The following is a 26,060-nucleotide window of genomic DNA, read 5'->3' as shown; positions in this document are numbered from 1 at the left end:
ACCAGCCTGGCGAGCGCTCTGCATGGACTGACCATGCTGCCAAGATCAAGGCCCAGAAAACATCTACAATGCGCAGAGCTTTGGCCAGCAGGCGTGCAAGGATATCAGTGTGGAACGAAGGTAGGAGGATTGTGAAATGAGCCAATGCAATGTCCATGCAACACGCAGCTGTATATTTCCAAATAACTGTGGTTTAATTCAACAGGTTTTTAGGAGAATTTGCAAAACTAGGTACAAATTTCCACACTTCGGGATTTCAGGGTATTGAGAGCTTAGTTTTTTTTAAAAAAAAAACTTTCATCCCTTCCAGGTAAGAAGCCCTGATCCTTGCATATCTGCTCTCAGCTACAAGTGACTATTTTTTCTGTCCCCCCCACCCCTCTTTCTCTCGTTTTCTCTCTTCTGCTGTCGTTATTTTGCTTGACGTCCTTGTCATGGTCTTCTTCTTGTCTGTGACTTTCCCTTGTTTGCAGATACATAACTGAATTTGTGGACCTGGGCAATGTATCAGCCTTACGAACGTTCAGAGTTCTCCGGGCGCTGAAAACAATCTCAGTCATTTCAGGTGAAAAAGAAAAACGATATCAGGTTAAACACTTGGGCTGCACTCACTAAACCTATGCACCATTCCCTGTAGCAAAATGGCTGTCGGTAGAACACGGCATTCAAATTGGTCGGCACTTGACTTGGGAATGGGTGAGTGTAGGGATGGGCACCTGTCAATAGAATACTTTTTCATATGTTCCCCACTCTCCAGAGTTATTTTGGGGTGGGCATCAAGAGCTCCTTGGGACTCTAAAATGTCCCTGCCCCAAGAACTATGAACACCGAACCCCAATCTCTCATCACCGTTTTCGTTTGGGAAGAAGCGACATTTCAAACTTTGGTGGTTAGAAATCAGACTGAATTTGGTTGTTAAAAGAAAAAAGAAAAATCCTCATGAGAACTGCTTGGGGTAAATTGCAACATATGAAAAACAAACAAAGAAAGAACTGGAAGACTAATAATTATAACAGAGGTCACTCGATGAAATTTGTCAAAGCTAATTTGCAGTCTTAACTAAAATGGAAATGCCATTTATGACTGAGGCAAAACCCTAAGGAATTCGAAGGATTCATCTTGTCCTTCCTCCTCGTTATCACTTGATCTGATTTAATTTTGATCCAACCCAACAGTGCAGTTTTCTATTGAATGTGGCCACGATCCACCATGGTGTTATTTGGCACAAGCCCTTTTCATTTCAATGGGGCCTGTGAAGGAGAACGTCCCAGTGGATTGTGTTCTAGTACGAATGGAATGAAAGTCCTATCTTCTCTGGCAATGCTTAATATGCTTAGTAAAGAATGCTTCTCTCTCTCGCTCTTTCTCTCGCTCTCGCTCTCTTTCTCAAATTGGCAATGGGGCTTTCTCTAAAAGCAGATCAGTGGAGAAAAATAAATATGCCCTTGGCGTATCTATGGACAGGTCTCATTCAGCCTTAGTGTTTAACATATTTGACCTGCATGGCAAGGTAGAGAAGATGGCAAAACAACCCCCGTGCATGGTAGTTCCTGTAGATGATTATCCTGAACAGATGTTGGCAATTAGAGGTCAAAAATAGTCCAAAGAGAGACTGTTTGTTTCTTTTAAAATACTTTTAAAAAAGAAAAAGGAAGAAAGAAAAAGGGGGGAAATCAACATCCGTTTAGGTGATGCGAAGAATTTTTCACTCCATTAGACAGCAAACGTTTGCACCGTAGCACTCCCGATTGAAACAGAACACCAGAGCAATAGTGCACATTATCTATACCCGCAGTGCGTCGAAGGTATGGGGACTTTGGTTACAGCAGAGCTGTTTTTCAGAAGGTAATTGGTAGGGGTGTGCATGGACCCCCCGCTCCACTTCACTTCCAGATCCGTGATTTTTGGATCGGCCCGGTTCGCTCCGCCCCCGCTCCGCCCATGTCTGCTCCGCTCCGCTCGGAGCTCCGGATCCGGATCGGAGCTCCGTTTCCCCCCCCCATAGGCTTGCATTAAGCTAAAAAAGTATACAACTTTTTTTCTGTGAAAGTTAGAAACCTCAAGTTTGGCACCATGACACCTCATGGAGGTATACACACGCACGCCAAGACTCAAGGCAATCCCATCATCCCCTGATTTTTGGGGAATTTATGAAAATCGGGCACCCCATTCACACCCTTTTCCATAGCTCCGTCAATTTGCACGTTAGAAACCTCAAACTCGCCACCATGACAGCTTATCCAGGGATACACATGCATACCAAGACTCAAGGCAGTCCCATCATCCCCTGATTTTGGGGGAATTTATGAAAATCAGGCACCCCATTCACACCCCTTTCCATAGCTCCGTCAATTTGCATGTTAGAAACCTCAAACTCACCACCATGACAGCTTATCCAGGGATACACATGCACGCCAAGACTCAAGGCAGTCCCATCATCCCCTGATTTTTGGGGAATTTATGAAAATCCAACACCCCATTCACACCCCTTTCGATAGCTCCGTCAATTTGAACATTAGAAATCTCAAACTCACCACCATGATAGCTTATCCAGGGATACACATGCACGCCCAGACTCAAGGCAGTCCCATCATCCCCTGTTTTTTGGCGGGGCTTAAACCTGCAGACATCTCAATGGGGCCATTTCAAAGGAAATCCCAACATGCCATGAATTGGGGAGTATGAATCTTCTTCCACACTTGAGAAATGGATTTGGAACTTCCAAAACTCCAAGTGAGCACAGGAAGGACTTCTCCCCTGAGTCAAAGCCAGACACACACAACATCCCTGTGAGGCGGGCAGGGGAGGAGAGAGGGAAGGCAGGCAGCAGACATTTCTGGGGGCATAAGGAAGTGAGCCAAGGATAAGCCAGTAATGCATATAAAATGGAATAAATAAATAAATAAACAAAGGAGGGGTGGAATTAAAAGCAGCAGTGTTGCTGAATAAACAACAAGAAGAACTTTTTTAAAAAGGCTATATCTGTCTTTTACCAGCAATAGGGGGACGTGCCCAGGGGAGGGGGAAGCAGCAGCTGCCAATTTGACTGGTGGTCAACCAGTCTTTTAAGAAGCAACGCTGTCAGTTCAACTCATGAAAGACATTGCTCCACCACTAAGAAGTAAAACTGTCATTTCAACTCATGATAGGCATTGCTCCACCGGGTTACTCTCTTTGGAAGGCTCTGATGGCCTTCCAAGTACAGGAGAGAGTGAGGGCACGTCCACATGGGATGCCCTAGGAGAGCTCATCCCCTTGTACCACATCTTTTCAGTTGTTCCCCAAAGTTAGGGTGGGTAGCAGTGCTTTCTTATTATTGGCTTAGTATATGATTTCACAGGTTGTGTTTGTGCATTTGGTGGGGCTACTGTTTTTAAAAAACACTGGGAAAAGTCCATTCAGACTAAGAAAGAGAAGTTCCCAGAATCCCAAGTTACCCGTTTTGCCTATCCCCTCCTCCAACTTTGGGATCATGTGATCATGACCGGGAGTTGACTCTGCCCCTCAGCCCTTCGGAAAAGGTATTTTTCCCGCTGGTTTTTTAAAAAATTCTAGAGCGTGACCCGCACCACGCAGAGAGCTGAGAGTAGTCTCAAAATGACCCCCATCCACGACTCTCCAAGCACAAGAATTTTTAGAAAGATAGCTTCAAAAACAACACAGTTATCTGCAATTCTTTTCCGCAATGCAATCCTATGGGCGAAATGTTTCAAGATAGCAATAGAAGCGGAACGCGGAAACCGGAGCGCTCCGAAAATGGGCGCTTCTCTTCGCCTTGCTTCAAGGGGTCCGCGGTCCGCTTCTACTCTGCCTCTGGGCAAGGCGGAGCAGGCCAATTCGCTCCTGCTTCTGCGCTTCTAATCGGAGCGGAGCACATGCCTAGTAATTGGTACAGTGAAGGGCTGCCCTTGAAGGCAGTAGCGAAAATCCCTTTGGGCCTCATCTACACCAAGCAGAATATTGCACTATGAAAGCGGCATGTAAAAGGCAGGAGCCACACCAAGCAGGATATAGCACTATGGAAGTAGTATGAAAGCAGTATATGGTCTGTGTCAATGAGCCCCAAAAGTTGTCAGTCCACTTCAATACCGCTGCAAAGCAGTCGTGTGGCTTCTGCCTTTTATATACCGCTTACATATTGCTTTCATAGTGCAATATCCTACTTGGTGTAGATGAGCCCTTGGTTTGAATGGATCTGGATTTCCCTGTACGCACCCATTTGAGTCATGGACAAAAATGTGCATCTGGGAAACACGGTTGGCTTTCCCAGTGGAGGCTGGTGGCTCCCATGTCAGTGGGGCAGTGAATCCGCTCCGGGTTTCAGTCAGAACTCTAAAGGACTCTTTGCACCTTGCAGAGTTCCTTTAGAGTTCTGAATGGTTCTGACTGAAACCCAGAGCGGATTCACCGCCCCACTGACATGAAAGCCATGCTAATGTATATCTATATATACACATTTAGAAAGCATGACTAGGACTTATTAAAATTTCACAGGAGGAAAAGCCAACCAATTATTCATCCAAATAAATTATTCTGTTAATTTGCACCTTGCGCCAGATCAACCCAGACCAATGGGAGGCCTCAGGGAAAGATTTGGGGGAGTCCCTCTTGTCCCTGGCTGCAGGCCCCCTGAAAATTGCCTCCTGCATAGCAATAAAGCTGTGGGGGGGGGAATCCCCATTGGCACCAACAGACAGACACTCAGGGCCAGTGGAGGCTGGTGACTCCAATGTCAGTGGGGCAGTAGATTGAGGTTTCAGTCAGAACCAGTTAGCACTCTAAAGGATCTGTCCAATGTGTGGAAACCTTGGATAGGTCTTTCAAAGTTCTGACTGAAACCCAGAGCAGATTTATTTATTATTATTTATTTTATTATTGCATTTATATCCCGCCTTTTTTCCTTTAAGGCACCCAAGATGGTGTACATAATCCTCCTCCTCCATTTTATCCTCACAACAACAACCCTGTGAGGTAGGTTGGGCTGAGGGTCTGTGATTGGCCCAAAGTCACCGAGTGGCCTTCCATGGCCTAGTGGGGACTAGAACCCGGACCTCATGACTCCCAGTCCAACACTTTAGCCACTACACCACACTGGCTCTCAGATTCATTACCCCACTGACAGCCTTCACTGGGCTGGTGGAAGCTGCCAGCCTCCACTGGGCTTCCCTCAAAGTTCATCATCTGACACACACAGCAGAAAGTGGGGGTGGAATGGACTGCACCACTTCATGAGGGGGAAGTGGTGTAGCAGATCCCAGATTCTCAGGAATGCAGCACAGGCACTTTTTTTTTTATTAGCGGTGACTCTAAGGTCATCTGCCACCCTCACCTTGGACTTCCCTTTTCCCTCTGAGCTGAGCTGCAATCATTCCCTGTTCTGTTTCCAAGTCTTTTGGGGTGGTGTCTTAAACGGGCCATGAAGACCCGTTATTTCCCAAAAGACCTGCTCCAGGTGGAGAGAAAACCGCCAGCAGTGGTATGTTGCTAGGGATCAACACAGCTGCATTTTTGGACTCTCCTTGTGGGTTGAGCTGTGAAGACGGTCAGGATCACACCACTTTCCCTCCTATACAAAGAGCCTTTGGCGGAGGTGAATTGGGCTGCTCCACTCCCACTTCTACGACCCGAAATGGACGAAGCCCCGTCTGAATTTCGTTGCACATGCGGAGATCCAGGTGAGGAGGCTTCCTGACCTGCTTTAGAAGCCCCTCATGGACTGTAAAAGAAGGGGGTGCAGAAGTTCCGTTCTGTCCTGTAAACTGAGAACTCAGTTATGGAAGATGGCACTCTTTGCCCATGCTCAGAGATGCTCTCTCCTTTGTTACCACTTCCTATTTTCTGAGGTCAAATTATTTTGCTCTGCAGCTAAATCCTGACATGTCTCGTCTCATCTTAAGTACTGTCTCTCAGGCAGTGTCTGGATTAGGCCTGGAAGCAGAGTGCCAACTTACCCATGAAACAGAACTCCAGGCTGCCCACTCTTCTGAGATGAAAGTGGGGGAGGCCTGATTATTGCCGTCCCAATCCTGATTCTCTCCAAATGTATTAGACGTCAACTCCCAGAATTCCCAGCACATGCTGGCTGGGAATTATGGGAGTTTCAGTCCAAGGTATCTGGAGAGGATGCCAATTTGGGGGAGCTTTCCTTATAGGAAGGTGAGAATTGTGTGCAGTTTTGGAGAGTCGTTCTAGCAGCACGGAATAACTGGATTGGTGCGTGGGGAAGACAACGTCTTCTTCCCAAGCTACTGGGTTAAGAGTATCAATAACCCCCTGGCACAGCTACAGAGCCAGCTCTGGAAGATGGGCCCCCAAGACCAGAAAAGGTTCCATTTTCATTCTCACTGAATGTGAGGAACCAAAAAAATGCAGAGACAGCCTGAGGGGATTCTAGGCTAAGCATCTTCCAGGGGAACGGGCCTTACAGAAGGTTCTTTATTATTTATTTATTTATTTATTTATTTATTTATATAGCACCATCAATGTACATGGTGCTGTACAGAGTAAAACAGTAAATAGCAAGACCCTGCTGCATAGGCTTACATTCTAATAAAATCATAATAAAACAATAAGGAGGGGAAGAGAATGCACCGAACAGGCACAGGGTAGGGTAAAACTAGCAGTATAAAGTCAGAACAAAATCAAGTTTTAAAAGCTTTAGGAAAAAGAAAAGTTTTTAGCTGAGCTTTAAAAGCTGCGATTGAACTTGTAGTTCTCAAATGTTCTGGAAGAGCGTTCCAGGCGTAAGGGGCAGCAGAAGAAAATGTACGAAGCCGAGCAAGGGAAGTAGAGACCCTTGGGCAGGTGAGAAGAGCGAAGAGCATGAGCGGGGCAATAGTGTGAGATGAGAGAGGAGAGATAGGAAGGAGCTAGACAGTGAAAAGCTTTGTAGCTTTTACTCAAGACCCTTTCACCACAAATCCTTGTGCTGGCATTTTGTCGCTGTTCCTTCCCACCTTACAAAATGCGCACATCCTAAATCATTACTACGAATCTGGGTGTGCAGAAACCTTAATCTAGAAATAGGCTTATTCGATAGCCTTGGGCGATTCTGTCAGCATAGTGTAGCATACTTTTCAGAGCTTGTGTGAGGATGAGACGTACTGTCTTGTGCACCTACAAGAAGCCCATAGAAATCATAACCATGAAAACCTCTAAGAAGAAGGTTCCCACAGGGGAAGACCCACATGGGAAGACCTGATATAATCTAACTGGGGGCTGTTCGTGATGGTTTAGAAAGAGTACCGAGAGGCAGTTACCAAAATAAACTTTCCAACTTCCTGGTGGCTCTGACTTGAAAGGCAAAATCCTGGCTTGGATCCAGATTTACATAATATTTATTTATTTATTTATTGCATTTCTATGCCACCCAATATCGCTTTCTGGGTGGTTCACAAAAGTTACTTTATGTATCTACTTTAGGTGTATAGATGCATACTTAGAAGTAGTTACTCTGAGGCCTTAGCTAGATCTAAGGTTTATCCCAGGGTCATCCCTGCCTGCTCCCGGGATATCCTGTGTGTCATTTACATGAACAGGGATGACTCCGGGACAATCCCAGAATAAACCTTAAGACTAGCTAAGTCCTTAGTGAAATTTAAAGGTTCTGTAGCTCTCTCCACAGTGGGGGCGGGGTGGGAAGGTGGTGATCAGGTGAGCTATGTGTAAGTATGGCCAATCTTACCTGCTGCTGCCTTGCGCGCTGCTCCTCAGTCTCCCGCCAGACGGACGGCCTTGTTCAGCAAGCAGGGTAAGCCATAGGATGGTCTGTGGGAGCCCAGCGTCCTGCTGCCCCGCGAGTTGAAAATCGCAGGTAAGCTTTTTACATAAATCACGATTTGTGCAAAATGGCGGCTGTAAATAGCGCCATTTCTGCAACATTGCAGGCATAAATGTTCAATAAATGGCACTGTTTATGGCTGCCATTTTGCGCAAAATCACAACTTATATAAAAAGCTTACCCACCCACTTTTCTCTGCGAGACGGTGGCTAGTGAGGCAGCAGGACGCCAAGTCGGGCAACCTCAGGGGTCTGCATACTGGCTTCTAGTGGGTCAAGCAGGTGGATGTTCACCAGACTCCATCCCTCAGATAGCTCAACACCCCTACCTGTGTGCCAGCCCAGCCTGCTGCCCAGGTGCAAACTGTGGACAGACAATTCAAGGGCCCTGTGGCTCTCTCTTCTGAGAGTTCTTTTATCTTTAAGCTGGACTTGAACCAGAAAGCCCTTCAAAGATATGGTGCCTTCAAATAAAGGATTGTCCTCAGTAAAGCAGGACACATGGCCACGCTGCATGGATGCAACCCCCAGCATCATGAGCCAGGACTAAGCCCTGCTAGTCTAGTCCCCTCACTTCTGTCCACTGCTTTGAGGTCTCACTCCTGGTTTCCCTCACAGGCCTTAGCTAGACCTACCTGCTATCCCGCGATGGGGGAGAGAAGATCTCGCGTTGTGTTTAACGCGAGATCCCTCGTCTGTCTACATGTGACGACCTCAGCAGGAGAGGTATTGCGTTTGCCATTTAAAATTTTTTTTTTAAAGGACCAGCAGCACACGAATGCTCGTGCACTAAAGGTTAGTCCTTTTAAAAATTTATATTATTTTCCCTGCTCCCCCCACCCTACCCCGATGGGTGGAGCGCTCCTGAGGAGTGCTGTGCCCCGTGCACGGCTCCCAGATCCTCGCAAGGAATCACACAGAGCCAGGCCAACCCGCAGAACCTGGCCACATGTTCTGCAGTCTCAGGCCCAGCCCGGGACCGTGGAAAAAACAGGGCCAAAGGGGAGGGCTATATCCCGGGGCAAGGGAGGGATGATCCCTCCCTGATTCCGTGATCCCCTGTGCATTATGTGGACGCACAGGGACAATCCCAGGGTTTGCCCTGGGATCATAGAATCATAGAATAGCAGAGTTGGAAGGGGCCTACAAGGCCATCGAGTCCAACCCCCTGCTCAATGCAGGCATCCACCCTAAAGCATCCCTGACAGATGGTTGTCCACCTGCCTCTTGAAGGACTCTAGTGTTGGAGAGCCCACAACCTCCCTAGGTAACTGGTTTCATTGTCATGCTGCTCTAACAGTCAGGAAGATTTTCCTGATGTCCAGCTGGAATCTGGCTTCCTTTAACTTGAGCCCGTTATTCCATGTCCTGCACTCAGGGAGGATCAAGAAGAGATCCTGGCCCTCCTCTGTGTGACAACCTTTCAAGTATTTGAAGAGTGCTCTCATGTCTCCCCTCAATCTTCTCTTCTCCGGGCTAAACATGCCCAGTTCTTTCAGTCTCTCTTCATAGGGCTTTGTTTCTAGACCCCTGATCATCCTGGTTGCCCTCCTCTGAACATGCTCCAGCTTGTCTGCGTCCTTCTTGAATTGTGGATAAAGCCCTGTCTAGCTAAAGCCACAGTCTCCTAGTCTAATAACAAACAATGGCAGAATTGTGAACAGAATGGTTACAGTCACTTCACCTGAAGTAGAATTCAAAGCAAATTTGGGGGTTCCTTCACAGGAATCTTGAGAGACAGGAAGACCACCAGAGTTTTAATAGGCTCATGACATTTCTCCAGGGGACCCCAGAACATCCTTGTCAGCATGTTGATGGAGTACTTTCTCAGTGAAACATGCGAGGAATTTTGAGGGGGAACTCTGTGTGTGTATGTGTGCATATGCATGTTTATACGACTAATGGGATGTTACAAGAGAAGTTCATGCATACTTATGAGCTGCTTAGTAGAGTGACAGGAAGGGGGGCAGAGAAAAGAGAGAATTTGCACTACCCAAATCCATCCTTGAACTGGAATGCCGCAAAACATTAATATCCACACTTTTCCAAAATTTGTCATCAAAGTTTAAACGTCAGATAAGGTGTACAAAAATGTGTGTAGTGCATAAAGCTGCTATACCCACAAAACACATATATTGCACAGAAGAGCGCAGAGGAATGCAGCATCTGTGATGTCAAAAAATGCACGTAATTTGAAAAAATGCACACATTTTGAGAAACCTGCATGAACGTTCATGCAGACATTTAAAGAAAATTCGCAAACTGGTGCAGAAATGGGATCGAAGGAACTTCCATGTAGGAAAAGGGAGAAACAGGGGAATCATACCTGACCGATTCATCCATCCCTAACTGTGGCCAAAGACTCCGGGACATTTTCCTGTCAGTAAAAATGTCATATGCTTATTGGAATTCCTTATATTTCACATGCCTGAGCTCACCTCACCCAGTGAGACACCCTCCAGTTTAAAAAAGAATTCTATAAGGAGATGAAACTAGATGAGGGACTAGCAACCAAGGTCTGCTCATCCTGATTTACTCTGCTACACTAAGAAACAGGACGAAAAGTGTTTGGTGTGTATTTCTGATTGCCAACATCTGCTACGGATAGCACAGAGAGCTATAACACAAGTAACGCATTCGATTCTCATAGGAGAACCGATTGAGGGACGCTCACAGGTTTTCAAAGCTTGGTGTGGCTTGCTAGTTTGAAATGCTTTTTTAAAAAATTAAAAAGGGGCTTCTTCTTTGCTGCGGGATACCAGATTATGGGCGCAACCCACCAAGGAGTCAACCGGCGCATGCTAACGATTGAAACAATTGTGCAAGACCTCACAGGTCCCATTTATTTCTGTGAAACATGCGCAGGAGAACTTTTCCAGAAGGGTTGTGCCCTGCAGGACTAACTTCTGATGATATCCTCAGGTGTTTGACTCTGCTAATAGGAACTGTTTCAATGAAGTGTGTTAACGGTTGCAGCAAAAGGACTGAGAGACACACCTCCAGTGAGGAAGGGGACGCAATTCGATTGGCCAATAAAACTGGTCATTTTAAATCCGCCCTCTTGCTTGCTGTGTGTGTCTGAGTATTAACTGCAAGAGCTCTGGTTTATTGATTGTCGTTTTCCAGGATAATTGTATTACAGACAATGATGGAGCTGTATCCTTGTGCTTACATTTGTATAGACTCTAGGCCTGCCTTGCTAAAGATCCACCAAGTTGAATCCAGTTCACCAGCCATCTAGGGCCACCTGCCACGGATTATTTTAGTTCTTCCTTCCTTTTCTTGCTGTCCACCCAAGTAGACACGATGTTAATTACATGAATGCAATTAACGTGCACATCTTTTTATTTTTATTTTATTAAGACATTTGTATACCACCCTATATCACAAGGATCTCAGGGCGGCGTACAGATAAAATCATAGAATCAAGGAACAGTAGAGTTGGAAGGGGCCTACAAGGCCATGGAGTCCAACCCCCTGCTCAAGGCAGGAATCCACCCTAAAGCATCCCTGACAGATGCTTGTCCAGCTGCCTCTTGAAAGCCTCTAGTGTGGGAGAGCCCACTACCTCCCTAGGTAACTGGTTCCATTGTCATACTGCCCTAACAGTCAGGAAATTTTTCCTGATGTCCAGCCAGAATCTTCCTGTAACTTGAGCCCGTTATTCCGCCTCCTGCACTTTGGGAGGATCGAGAAGAGATCCTGGCCCTCCTCTTTGTGACAACCTTTTAAGTATTTGAAGAGTGCTATCATGTCTCCCCTCAACCATACAAACAGTATAAAACAAAAAAATATACACAGCTAAAAACAATTTTTCTAATGTATATAACAGCCGTTCCCCCCCTCCCGGGGGGTGGGGGAGTGGGAGAAGCAGAGGAGCCTCAAATCTGCGGTGGCAGGGAAGGGGGATATTTAACACTTTCTCTCCCTGTGGCAATCCTGACAAGAAAAAAAATCCTCTCCCAAGCTGCTGTTTGCATTGCAAGGGAAACCTACATCTAATAGGCTTAGGGTGCAATCCTATCCCTCTAGACAGAAAAGAAAAAAATGTCCTAAAATTCCCAGCATTCCTCAGACAGAATGAAGAATAAAAAGGAAAGGGGGAATCAAAATACAGAGTTAACATCTTTAAAATCAAATTATGCTGATAAAACTGGCTGGTTAGTCAGGAAAGGCTTGAATAATAATAATAATAATAATAATAATAATAATAATAATAATAATAATAATAATAATAATAATTTTATTTCTTACCCGCCTCTCCGATTGGATCGAGGCGCGGAACAACAGCAAGCATAAAATACATTAAATACTGATTAAAAACATAGTATACACTGTTAAAAAAAACATCCTAAAAGCATCCTAAAAGCATCCTAAAAGCATCCTAAAATTCCACTGGATAGGCCTGCCGGAAGAGTTTAGTCTTGATAGCTTTCTTGAATGCTAAAAGACTATCAAGCAGACGAGTCTCCTCCAGCAGGCCATTCCACAGTCTGGGAGCAGCAGAAGAGAAGGTCCTCTGGGTAATGATTGTCAGCCTAGTCTTTGCTGAGTGAAGTAAATTCTCCCCAGAATTTTTTAAACTAAAAAAAAAGTCTTCAACAAGCACTGAAAAGGGAACAATATTTTAGCTAGCTTGCCTGACATCAACAGACAATGAGTTCTGTAGAAAGGGAGCCAATACTCTGAAGACTCTACTCTGAGTGGACTCCAAATGGACCACGGGTCCATGTGGAACCAGCATGTGGATATGGCTTCAACATTAGGCAGTAGAGGCTGGTAACTCCAAGGTCAGTGGGACGATGAATCCGCTCCGGGTTTCAATCAGAACCAGTGACTGGTTCTGATTGAAACCCGGAGCGGATTCATCGTCCCACTGACCTCGGAGCCACCTGCCTCCACTGACATGAGGAGAAATGTCTTGGCAATTGAACCACCTACCTAGAAGGTTGGTGCCTCTTCCTTGCTGGAGATCTTCAGACAGGGCTGGGGACAACCATCTGCTGCAGATGCCCTAGTTCTGTATTTCCTGCATTGTGCAGGGAGTTAGACAAGATGGGTTATGAGGCCCCTTCCAACCCTACAATTCAAAAAGCAACTTCAGGGAGGCTATTTCTGTTGGGACCCCAGCAGAGAAAGAGCTGAAATCCCCCTCCTCTTCTCCCATGGCTCTGAGTCTGCACTGGCTTCCTTCCAGCTATTTACATGTTTGTTTGTTTGTTTTAAAAAAGTGCATTTTATATTATATGACACTCTGTTCAGTTTGCAATCTGCCCAGAGAACACCTGCGATTGCGCAGCGTGAAAAATATAGGCGGTTAGAACCCGATTTAGTCCTGCTTGGAGTATTCCTATTGAAATCAATGGGGGGGGGAGTTACTCATTGATTTCAATGGGCCTACCCTTAAGAAATAAATGGGCTGTTAATTGCATTCACCCACTTAATGTTATGTCGACTTTGGCCCTGAGCCTGCAAAAGTTAAAGAGGTGGTTGTGGAGGGCGGGAGGGAGGGAAGTGTTCATCCAGAACTGAGCAAGCCACAATCCATGGCTGGTGGACTTGATCACAAGTTGCGCAGACATGGACCGCAAGTCCCCACCCGTGCCCCGGCATTGCTTTACATGCCTCCCTGCACCCCGGGCTAGCCCAGATCTCTCCTTCCACGATGTCTCTGCCATTTTGAATGCATGAAGCAGCCTTATCCAGTCTGGCCTGGTTTGACCGGCAGCATCTGTCCAGGGTTTCAGACAGGGCAGGGTCTTTATCATCAACTGTTAGCTGATACTTTTAACCAGAGGCGCCAGGACTGAACCTGGCCAACCTATGTGCAAAGCATCATTTTGACTACATAGGCATGTGCAGCATATTTCATTAGGGTGTACACCCCGGGAATTTTGTTTTCAATTTTTTTTGAAAAGGTGAACATTTATTGAATACTCAGTCATAAAGGATGTTATTTTTATTCATTTATCTATTAAAAACTGTAGCCACTGATGTCCTACTCTGCATTCAGCTTGCTTGACTGCAAGATGGCCACTGCAGGTGGGGGGGGGAGAAATGAGGAGAAATGGCCCCCTCAATTCAGCACTTATTGCTTGAGACATCTTTAAGGTGTGCCTGAGCACACCTGGCACACCTCTTGCGCACGTCTATGTTCGACTAGTGAACTCTGGCCCCTTCCTACGCATACACAACAGTCGGCAGTCAGGGAGGGATTGATAGCCCAAGAACTATTTGGTACTGCCTCTTTCCTCATCCAACCCAGTGTCCTCCGGGTGGTTTGGCATACAAGTACCATGAAACCCAGCCAACATGACCAATGTTGCAGATAGTGGGAGTTGTAGTTCGACACTTCTGGAGAGCTCCAGGTTAGGGAAGTCTGGTTTAGGGGTACGGGGAAAGGGGAACAGTCCTCGGGGGGGGAAGAGGTAGAAAAGAAGGGATAGAATAAATGTCTTTGCAGCATAGGGAGAGGATCCAAAGAATTACCCCCAGCATGTTGAAAGGTTTGGTGCCCAGTGAGATCCCTTTGAGAGAAGATCCTTCTGCCTTGTCCCAAGCTGCTTTTGAAATCTCAGTTTCAAAAGCAGATTGCTGTGTGGCTTGGAGAACCGCCAGATGAGAAACACATGCCCTAAATCCTCTTTTGAATGGAAGTATGACTCAACTCTTTGGTTTATTTAAGGGTTATGCCCCAACTCTTTGCAGCAATTGTTTTTTTCCTCTGCTGCTGCTGCTATACAATTCCCAGCCTCCCCTGGCTGCCCTTGTAACTCGAGGGGTCCCTGCCAATCAGGGATCACGCAGAGAACCTCACACTGCCACACGGCTGATTGGATTTGGTTAGGTGGTGTTGCCACAAAGCCAATTCAGAGTAAGGTCTGTCGGAGGCAGAGAGGGCGTCTCACTATGGTCGTTCTCACACCCATTCACAATTCCCAGCCTCCCCTGGCTGCCCTTGTAACTCGAGGGATCCCTGCCAATCAGGGATCACGCAGAGAACCTCACACTGCCACACGGCTGATTGGATTTGGTTAGGTGGCGTTGCCACAAAGCCAATTCAGAGCAAGGTCTGTCGGAGGCAGAGAGGGTGTCTCACTATGGTCGTTCTCACTCCCATTCACAATTCCCAGCCTCCCCTGGCTGCCCTTGTAACTCGAGGGATCCCTGCCAATCAGGGATCACGCAGAGAACCTCACACTGCCACATGGCCGATTGGATTTGGTTAGGTGGCGTTGCCACAAAGCCAATTCAGAGTAAGGTCTGTTGGAGGCAGAGAGGGCTTCTCACTATGGTCATTCTCACTCCCACTCACCACCCTCCCCAACACACACAAATCAGTGTGGGTGGGTTGTGTGTGGATGAGGCAATATGTTCATGAAATACACTCCTCTTACATATGATACGCCTGGCCCTCAAGACCATAGCATCCAGATTAAGGGTGGGCTAAAAGACATCAAATGAGAATATTCAAGAGCCAGGTTGAAGGGGTGAAAATATCTTTTTGTTGTTGTTTTTGCTGCTACTCCCAGTACTCTAGTTGCTTCCTCTTGTTCAGCAGCCACCATTTTTCTTCAGAAGTTCATTGAGAACAGTGGTATGTAATAATCTAACTCCCAGGAGGGTTCTGGGGCGTGGGAGGCAGTCCCCCAGCTTCTGGGGGGAAAGTCTCTTTGTTTCTGCTGCCTCTGACAGTAAATCCCCATTTTCCTGCCTTTATTAGAATGTGTTTATTAGGGGTGTGCACGGACCCCCCGCTCCGCCCTGCGGGCCGATCCAAAAATTTCGGATCGGCCCGCTCAGCTCCGCTCTGCTCTGCGCCGCTCCACTCCGGCCATAGTCTGCTCCTCTTCGTCGCGGAACTCCGGCTCCGAATCGGAGCTCCGCAGTGGAGGGGAGTGGCGCCAGGTAAGGCCCCCTCCCTCCTCTCCCTTACCTGCAGAGACCAAGGGGGAAGGGGGCCTTACCTGCATCCGTCCGCAGTCCCTCGGCTTCTTCAATTGAGCCCGTGGCTCAACCAGGAAGTCTGGGCCGCAAGAGGGACCGCAGACGGACGCACGTAAGGGAGAGGAGGGAGGGGGGTTACCGGGCCCTGCCGCCGTCGCCGCATGGGCGACAGCGACAACGGCAGGGCCCGGTAAACCCCACTTACCTTTCTGGCGAAGCTCCGGATCGAGGTGAAGGATCCGCCTTCACCTCGATCCTCTTCGCCACGCTCCGCCGGTCCCCCAATCCTCTTCGCCTCCGCCTTAAGGGTAGGCGAAGCCCCCCGCTCCGTTCCTGCTTCTCCGGTTTGAGGAGAAGCGGAGCACATCCCTAGTGTTTATTCCATTTTTTAAAACTCCTGACCTATTTTATCTTATGTATAGCGTTTCATTGGAAAGAGCTATATAAATTATTATTATTATTATTATTATTATTATTATTATTATTATTATTATTATTATTATTCTCCCCACAACCACCACCAGAAAAATCACCAAAGGGACTCCCCTCCACCCCAATTTTGTTAGTCACAAATGGGACAACGAAATTGGCTTGCAGAGAGGAGAGCAATATTTCGGCTTTTACTTCCGGAAAGAAAAATTCCCCAAAAAGAATTTTGAGGGGGCAGCTTAGCACTCCTTATAGGAGCCAGGTTCTAAAAAGCATCTCGAAAATGCTGCAGGAATTTAGGCAAAGCCACCCCCACTGGCTGCAAAATGTCTCTTGCCTCCGGTCTAATAAGAAAACTCGCTGTTCAATTTAATGCTTGGATGGCAGGAGTTAAACCGATGGTTCTGCGGCTCTCGGTAAAAAGACTCCACCCTGTTTAGCTGTAATGCTGTTGCTCTCTATTGGCTTTGTGTCCACGACGGATTATTTCCCCCAGTAGATTGAATCACGCCTGAAATTCAAATGCGTCTTAGCAGTTACCTTCCAAACCTTGGCAGCAAGCTCAGGGGAGCGCAAAGATCCTCAAGCCAGGTTTTTCCTGCCCTCTTCGGTCCTTCACCTTTGACACCTAAGAGATGGCCCTTCGTCTACCTGGTGCCCTCCCGACGGTTTGGACTACAACTCCCAGCTTGGACTACAATTCCTGACTAGGTTGGGGAAGGCTGGCCTAGGGGTTGCCAACTGTCTCTTTTATTTTTATTGGCCTTTGCTCCTGTGCCTTTAAAGAGCATCCTGGTACACAGAGATGCTTCAGGTTGAGGCTTTCCCCATTATTTTCTTTCTATGTTAGGAACACGTTCACACATCTACTTTGCACAAGGCAGAGTGCACGTGTAAAGGCATATCAGTAAGGCCAGAAAAAGAAGCTGGCAACCTGACAAACGACCCGGGCACATTTCACACTGATACCCAAGAGAAAGTTTGAAGCACACAGTCAACTCTTCCGTTGATATCAATGGGGCATAAAACAGCTTGGTTCTGATGGATTGAGCTCATGTTGGCTAAACGACGTGAAGGTTTTTTTTTTTTTTTTTAATGAGGAATGCACACTCCCAGCTATTTACAAAACAAATAGTGGGGGGAGGGGAGAGGAGGGGGAGACAGAATTGAAGTGATTGAAGACAAAATTTCTGCAAATCTTTGTAAGAATTTCACTCTGATGGACAAAGAGTAGTCAGAGGCCATAGCTAGACAAGGTGATATCCTGGGGCTTTCCCTGGGATCATCCCTGTCCATCCACAGGGGATCCCAGGAGCAAGGAGGGATGATCCCTCCTTCCCCCCCCCCGGGATCTCACCTGAGCCTTTGAGCCTGCTTTTTCCGCGGTCTCAGGCTGATCCCGAATCCACGGAACGTGTGTGCGGGTGTTGCAGTTTGTCCCAGCTCCTTGCAGTTATTCGCAAGGAGCCGGGACCCGCGCACGGGGCGCAAAGCATCGGGATTGGGGTGCGGGGAGCGGGGAAAAATATTTAAAATAAAAAACTTACCTTTTGCGCACAAGCGTTTGTGTGCTCTTCTTCTTTAACAAAAAACAAAATGGTGGCCGCAACATCCTGTCCCTCCGAGGCCATTGCGCACCACGTGTAAACAGATAAAAATATCGCGAGATCTTCACTCCTCCCTCACCCTAGACCAGGTAGGTCTGGCTGAGGCCAGAGATGCAAAAGAGGAAAGGGACCCTGCACCTTTAATAGTTGTGTGGCTGGCTGGTGCATGCTGGGAATTGTAGTCCAACACATCTGGAGGGTACCAGGTTAAAGTGATAACGTTCCATGATGTTCCTAGAAAGCTTTCCCACTAAGCTACATAGGTCTCTGCAGGCTAGAATCCAGCCTGATTTGTTCTCCTCAAGATCAAATGCAGCCTATCAGCCACGTATGGTGGCCTGTCATATGCTGGACACCACGTCCCATTTTATGTAGTCCCAGGCAGACAGCTCACCTAGCTTTATTGACTCGCTGGTGGGCCAATGAACATGGCTGTTACGTTGTGTTTGGCTCAATGAACCAAACATTGTAGATGCCTGGCTTTAGGTTTAAACTCACATGGTATATATTTGCTGGGGGCGGGGAGGAGTGAATATTCCTGGAAATGTTCTGATGCCGGAGAAGATTAAATATATATTTTTGTAAAAAAAAAAAAAAAAATCAACACAGAGGGGATTATCTTTCTATTTAAAACTGCAATAACTGGATGAACAGAACACACGATGGAAACTGACCTTAAAAATTAGCGTTGTTGGGAATCTGGCTCCCAAAAATCTCACCCTGGCGAACAGCTGTTTTGGACAATGATTTAAAAACAAATCCACCCCACCCGCCCCTAAAAGTCCACATCCTTGCATTGATTTTTTTTTAAAAAAAAAACACCCTCACTTTTGAAAGGACGGGATGGATCTTTAATCCCCAGCTGATTAAAAAAGCTGCTTCACTTGCAGGATGGCAGTGCTGCGATGATTGCTTGAGAGATCTGGCATATTAATACAACGATAAAAGCAACACCGGGGGTTGATACACAGCCTGCCTCCTGACGGCACGCGGCGGGTCCCTTTCAGGTTACTTGCTGACATGGGAAAGGGTTAGGATGGCGGCTTAGCTATGACCCCTCCTGACACCCAGAGCAAACCAGGCATCTACAAAAAAGAAAGAAAGGAAGGAAAATAAATGTTTTAAAGGTATATACACATATATGTTCCCTGGGCTAGGGATGGCGAAGTTCCTTGCATCCGATTCTTCGGACGCTTGCCCCGTTGCCACTGCCATTCACCCACACTCCTTGGGCCGCTTCTTTTGAGGCTCAGCGAGGCCTAGCGAGTGGTCAGCAGGCACACACCCCCTTTCTCTGGAAATTACGTATTTCCCCCTGTTGCATGAATGGCGTCCTTTACTCCGTTCGCACCTTCACTCTTACGTAAACTGGGCCTTTACGACTGGCATTTACGCAGTGGGGTGGGTGGGAATACATAATTTCCGGAGCCTCCAACGTGGCGCACAGTGGGAAAAATGAGCATTTCTGTGTGCATTTTTTAAAAGTGTGGACTTCTCCCACCCTTGATTTAAGAGGGAAAAGGCACACGCTTTGAAAAATGCACATTTCAAAGTGCATTCTCACGAATGCAAATTCAAGTTTGGGAATGTGAGGATAGCTTTTCCCCCCCCCTTTTTTTTTTTTTTATTCCTCCGTTTTTTAAATAAAATAGCGCTCCTATTTGCATTTGGGTCAAATTCAGATGATTTGTGGACTGAACTAAAATTCTAATGATTGCTACTCTGGTTTGGAGGTTGTTCCTTAAACTACCATGTCCCGGTCTGGATGTCCCAAATAAGATAGCTTCATAGAATCATAGAATTATAGAATAGCTGAGTTGGAAGGGGCCTACAAGGCCATTGAGTCCAACCCCCTGCTCAATGCAGGAATCCACCCTAAAGCATCCCTGACAGAGGGTTGTCCAGCTGCCTCTTGAAGGCCTCTAGGGTGGGAGAGTCCACAACCTCACCAGACAACTGATTCCATTGTCGTACTGCTCTAACAGTAAGGAAGTTTTTCCTGATGTCCAGCTGGAATCTGGCTTCCTTTCACTTGAGCCCGTTATTCCGTGTCCTGCACTCTGGGAGGATCGAGAAGAGATCCTGACCCTCCTCTGTGTGACAACCTTTCAAGTATTTGAAGAGTGCTATCATGTCTCCCCTCAACCTTCTCTTCTCCAGGCTAAACATGCCGAGTTCTTTCAGTCTCTCTTCATAGGGCTTTGTTTCCAGACCCCTGATCATCCTGGGGTCTGACTTGAAGTCAAACATGCCTGGGGTGGAAAGAAAGAAAAGACTGTGGGGAGGAGCATGTATGAAGTAGGATGGTTGTATGTCCCCGTTTGCAGAGGACAGTCCTCTTTTTGAAGGGCTGCCCTTTATTTAGAGGACTGTCCAGTTTAGAGAACCATCAGAAAGCAGAGCAAAGGGGCTTTGAAGTTGCCTATCAATGGACAGCAACTGAGCAAGGCACATAGGTCTCCCAAACCATGGTGTGTTTCTATTTTAATGATAATCATTTCTAAATTTGCATCTATCTGTATAAATTACTATGGGCCTCTTCAGACGACACATTAACCCATGGTTAGGCCACTAACCCTTTTGCAGCAAATGGTTAGTGAGCATGTTTAAACCATGGTTGTGTAGCCACCATGGTTAAGAATGGTTCACATGACACGCTAAGTCAAGTTTAGCTCAAAATACTTATCCACCGTGGCTTAGCGTGTCATCTGAACAGGGTCTATAAGTAAAACTTTTTATGGAAATTGGCATCTTCTCTCATCCTCTTTTTTAGTGATGCGTTTCCTCCCTCCCTCCCTCCCTCTCTCATTCCCTCTCTTTGCCAATTCATCAGTAGCCACTCTAGCATGAAGACACACGGCTCATTCCTGAGCTTAGAAACCATGGTTTACTGAACTGAGATAGTTAGATCTGAGTCACCATAGTTGCATGACTTGCCCTCGTTAGCCTTTGTTTCCGAGTTCCTTTACATGGAAACTAGGGTCATAGCTAGATGGGGCTTTATCTTGAGGTGATCCCCGGGATTGTCCATGTGCGTTCACATGACAATCCTGCATTCCTGCATTGATCAGGGGGTTGGACTCGATGGCCTTGTAGGCCCCTTCCAGCTCTGCTATTCTATGATTCTATGATTCTATGACACACAGGAGATCCCGGGATCAGGGAGGGATGATCCCTTCCTTGCACCGAGATATGGCCCTACACATTAGCCCCAATTTTTCCACGGTCTCGGGCAGGAAAGTTAAAAAACAAACAAAAAAACCACTTACTTTTTGCGCACAAGCGCTTGTGCGCTCCTTCCTCTTTAAAAAAAACACAAAATGGTGGGTGCGACGTTCTCGTCCTCTGAGGTTGTCGCGCACTGCGTGGAAACAGAGGGGGAGATCTCGTGATAAAAATATTGTGAGATCTTCACCCCTCCGTCGCACTAGACCAGTAGATCTAGCTGAGGCCTAGGGCCCCATAAAATATCTATTAAATGTTTCACACTATCCCCGATTTTTGTTCGGACAGGTATCACAGAATGGCCCCTCACCTGAACCTTTGTATTTCGTACTTTTTCTACCCTTCTCTTCCACTGTCAGAGCCTGTTCAGACAGGGAGCATGGCTTTGAACAATTTTCAATAGAAAAAGCGATCATTAAGTGTTGAAATAACTGACCTATTTATTTATTTATTTATTTTTATTTACAATATTTATATACCACTCCCCATTCATAATTTCGGAGTGGTGTACGAGATAAAATAAAATAAAAACAGAATAAAAACACATTAAAATAGTTAAAAAAAAAAAGCAAAAAAGCAAAATGCAAAGTAAATCACGGCTGGTCACCAATATGCCAAAATTGCGCCCACCAGCCCCTTTTATCATAGGTAGTTTTTGGTTACGCTCTTTATTTTTGTTCTTGGTAGAAGGATAGGAGAAGTGTTTGCACTCTGCCTTTGCCCAACCTCAGCTGCTTCATAATCCAGGGAGGTATCTTCACGCATTGGCTGCTGACGTGGCAAGAGCAGTGCAAGTTCTGTTGTGCTTGTTTACCATCGCTAGCAGAGAAACGCCGAGCCCACAGTCCCAAGAGGAAGAAAAAGAAATGCCTATTCCATGAACAGTGAAGACTGAGTGACGAAATCGAGCCAGAATTTCACGGATTGCAACAGGAGGAGCTTTGGTTTGGATATACCTTAAGAAACATTATCCAAATGGATCTCTAATTGATGGACTATCTGGCTGCTCTCGTTCCCACTCAGCTAAAATAAAATCATTTGAAAGCGGATCTGCCAGCCTTTTACACAGGCTTCGTTGCCGGGGGCCTCCATGACATCGTTCCCAGAAGGCAACGGCTTCCATGCTTTCTGCCTTGGAAGGCTCCTTTCCATGACCATTTCTCTGTCGAGAAAGTCACGCATCTCGGCCATGGATTCTCTCTCCGGTGCAGAGGAATCTGAGGAATGTTCTAGGGCAGCCATCCCCAACCTAGGGCTCTTCAAATGTTTTGGACTACAACTCCCAGCATCCCTGATCATTGGCCGTGCTGGCTGGGGTTGATGGGAGTTGAAGGCCAGTAAAGATGAAGGGCAACCAGGCTGGGGAAGGTCATAGGCCATGTAACTTAGGCCACCTCTGCGCAACACTTGGGAATGGTGAATGCTCCCTCAAACACGCCCAGTGAGTTTCCTTCAGCAGAGATCCATGGGTTTTGGAGAGCCCTTAAGCTGGACACTCTCAATGGGCCTCATCCCTCAGTGTGTCCACCTTCTCACCACCATGGTCACTGGTGGCTCTTGCTCCTCATGCTCTTTGCCTTCCTTGCTACCTCTGCCTTGCTTGACAGGCAGCCAAAGAGCCAGTGAGCAAATGGGCCATGACATCTCCTGCTCCTCCTTCCCACCACCACTGGTCTGGTCCAAAGTGCAACAAGCAGGTTGCCATGGTGAAGAGGAGGAGCAAATCCATGGTTGGGCCCCCTGCTGGGGTGGGGACCATTGGCAGGTGCCCCACCATGCCTACCCTTGATGTTACCCTGTTCACGGCTTACTGCGTTGTGTGCAGAAGGTCCTACTTTCAGTCTATACAGGAAAAGGAACTCAGGAAGATGGTGACGGGGGAGATTACTGGCTCAGTCTTTGGAGAGCCGCTGCTCATCAAAGCAAACAGTACCAGGCTAGGTGGACAAGTTCTTTGAGGCTGCTTCATACATTCATTTGGTGGCAGACGGTGGGTGAGCTTTCACTCAAGGAAGCTCGTGTGCTACTACTGACCTTGTCCTTGTGGAACACCCTCTCCCGCACCCACAATAAACTTCCAGCCAACCCCAGGGGCTCCACTAGGGGGTGCACATCTGATCAGCCCTGTCTTGAAGGACAGAAGAACAACACAACTGTCCAAATCCCCTCTGTCTTCGGAACACCTCTTTTCCTTCAAGGAAATGCTGCTACTGCTCATCATGGCACCAAGTTTTACTTTTGTTTATTGATTTTAAAGTAGCCCAGTTGTTTCTTGCACACCCAAAACTGATCTTGTCAACAGTTGAGCACCGCGGACCGCTTCCTACCAACCCCTGAAGCATTAGAATTAAAGCATACACAGAAATATCGATATAAAGGCTATTTGAAGACTTATTATTATTATTATTATTATTATTATTATTATTATATTTATTTGTATCCCGCCTTTTGCCCAAGGCTGGGCCTCAAGGCGGCCTTACAAAGTTTAAAATATACATTGGGGGGGGGGGAAACAAAACCATAAACATTTAAAATATGCAACAAAATTGTAAGACATTAACATAGATGGAGGGCCAGATTATTTTCCAAAGGCCTGCTGGAACAAAAAAGTTTTAGCCTGCTTCCGAAAGCCCATCAAGGAAGGAGCCAGCCTAGCTTCCCTGGGAAGAGAGTTCCAGAGCACCGGAGCAGTCACCGAGAAGACCCTCTCCCATGTTCCCACCAAGCGTGGGACTGAAAGAAGGGCTTCTCCAGAAGATCTCAAAGCATTGGCAGGCTCATAAGGGGGAATACGTTCTTTCAAATAACCTGGACCCAAACCATGTAGAGCTTCCCTATCTTGTAGGCTTGGAACAGATTTACATTACCATTCCTTCCTTCCATTAATAAGCTCTGTGTGACAGAAAATGAGCAGTAAATATGCACACCATATTGGCAAATTGCAAATAGAGAACCATCTCACTTGAATTTCAGCAAATCACCTTCTTTTGACTCGGATCCTCAAAGTATTTTATGGGTTTCCAAGTTCTTGAGGACTCGAACCTTTAATGCTTCATTAACGTGAAAATTAAATAAATAAAAAAGGTAGATGCAGGCCAAACTTCCAAGGATCCGTGGCAAATGTCCCAATGATATTAATGGAGCTGAATCACATTAAGTAGGGAAGAAAATGTGCCGAAACAGGAAGAAATTGAGACAATTGGAATACTTTGACCTTGGCTAGAAGACATGTGCAGTCCCTGTTTGAGAAATTTCACTAGTCGTGTTGAAATTCTTTCCGTTTACCTCAGAATTCCAACAGATGTTTTGCCTGAGCGGGACCCTCCAAATTCTCCCTGAATTTCACCATAGGTGAAATTCGACGGGAATGCTACCTCTGCCATGCATTCACAACTGGGACATGTTCGGGGCGGGTGTCTTGTAGATTCTGCCTCCAGTAGTCTTGAGTCATAGTCCTGATGTGAAGCTTCTGCTCAGTCAGAGTTCAGAGTTCAGCCTGTAAATCTCTCCGCCTTTGTCTTCTTAGGTTTGAAGACCATCGTGGGGGCCCTTATCCAGTCCGTTAAGAAACTCGCCGATGTGATGATCTTGACCGTTTTTTGCTTGAGTGTTTTTGCCCTCATAGGGCTCCAGCTCTTTATGGGGAACCTGAGACACAAGTGTGTCCGCAACTTCGAGGAATTTAACTCCACCAACGGCACGTGGGATTCCTTGGAGGCATATCTGAACGACTCAGGTAAACGACTCCCTTTTCTGCTCGTTGTAGGTCCGTTCAGCTGCGGTGCTGGAAGATATGAATATGTAAGGGGAGGATGCAGAATCTCTGGCCTGCAGGCCAGATCTGGTTTGCCTGGGGCCCCAGTCTAGCCTTTTGGGGTTCCCCTTCCCCCCGGCCCCTTCCCCTTGACTACCAATAATTGGGTGCTTTTCCAACTTTCCCCATTCTAAAAAGTGGAAATGCTTCTCCCTAAGGCTTAGTTACTGGCAGTAAAAGAGCTAAGTGACAATTTGCTGGTATTTTGGGGTGGGGTGGGTCCTTCCCCTTTTGCCTTCAGCCCCACCTACCTCTGAAACTCGGCCCCCAAGAGCTTGGCCAAAGTGGAATCCAGCCCTTGGGTTGAAAGAGGTTCCACAACCCTGATACAGAGGAACCTTAAAAACCCAACTTCGACATCACAAGGAAGCTCAGAGTTCTGTGCCTAGCAAGTGTCAATTTTGCACGGAAAAATATACGAGCTCAGTTGGCCATTTGGACCAAAGTTGGTTCATTTTTCAGTTGGCAAGCCTCAATGTCGGGAGGCCTCATCCTATCGATAGGGATGCCACGAGCATCCGACTGAGTCTGAAGGTCTGATGGACTCTCCCGCATCCTACCCCACCAGTCGGGCACCCATGGCATGTCTCTGACGAGTGCTTGGTAGCCATTGGTTGTCACTGCCAAAATGGTACATTTCCTCCCACTGTGTAAATGGGCCTTTACAGCCACATTTGACGCACAATTGGGGGGGGGGATTGCACAATTTCCAGAGTCTCAAAAGAAGCTCACACGTCCCGATGAGTGGAGGTGGATGGTGATGGCGGTAGGGCAAGTGAAGCATCCGATGAGGCAGGTGCAGATGAATTTGTCCACCTCTACCTATAGGGGCCCTTGCTAGATGGGGCAATATCCCAGGGATTGCCCCGGGATCATCCCTTTGCATTCACATGAGGCACAGGACATCCCAGGAGCAGGGAGGAATGATCCCTCCCTTGCACCGGGATATCGCCATGCCCTTTTTTCCTGCTTTTTCCTGGGGGTGGGGTGGGGGGAGCAGGAGAATTTTTTTATTAAAAAAATACCTACCTTTTGCACAGAAGCACTCGTGTGCTCTTCTCAGATGGAAAAAAAAATGGCAGGCCCGATGTCCTCTTCCTCCCTGGACATCATGCGCCACGTGTGGACTGAGGGGGATGGTCTCGCGATCATCATATCGTGAGATCATCCCCCTCCACCCCCCTCGTCTAGCTGTGGCCAAAGTCCCCTGAGCCTTCAGCGTGGTGGCCCCCCTCCTATGGAATTCCCTGCCTCTGGCA

The 26,060-nt window shown here is 46.9% G+C and overlaps 1 protein-coding gene across 1 annotated transcript in view; it reads left to right on the top strand.

Moving 5' to 3' along the window:
* The window catches only part of LOC134398778 (sodium channel protein type 5 subunit alpha-like), a 297,293-nt gene that overhangs the window by 49,317 nt on the left and 221,916 nt on the right, over positions 1-26,060 (top strand). The window contains exons 5-6 of the mRNA XM_063126285.1: positions 474-565; positions 24,514-24,723. Coding sequence (XP_062982355.1) covers positions 474-565; positions 24,514-24,723 — 302 coding nt within the window. The remainder of the gene's footprint in view (positions 1-473; positions 566-24,513; positions 24,724-26,060) is intronic.

Source organism: Elgaria multicarinata, chromosome 1, assembly GCF_023053635.1.
Source record: "Elgaria multicarinata webbii isolate HBS135686 ecotype San Diego chromosome 1, rElgMul1.1.pri, whole genome shotgun sequence".
In the NCBI taxonomy this organism is placed as follows: domain Eukaryota; kingdom Metazoa; phylum Chordata; class Lepidosauria; order Squamata; family Anguidae; genus Elgaria; species Elgaria multicarinata.
This window is presented reverse-complemented; position numbering and strand designations above follow the sequence as displayed.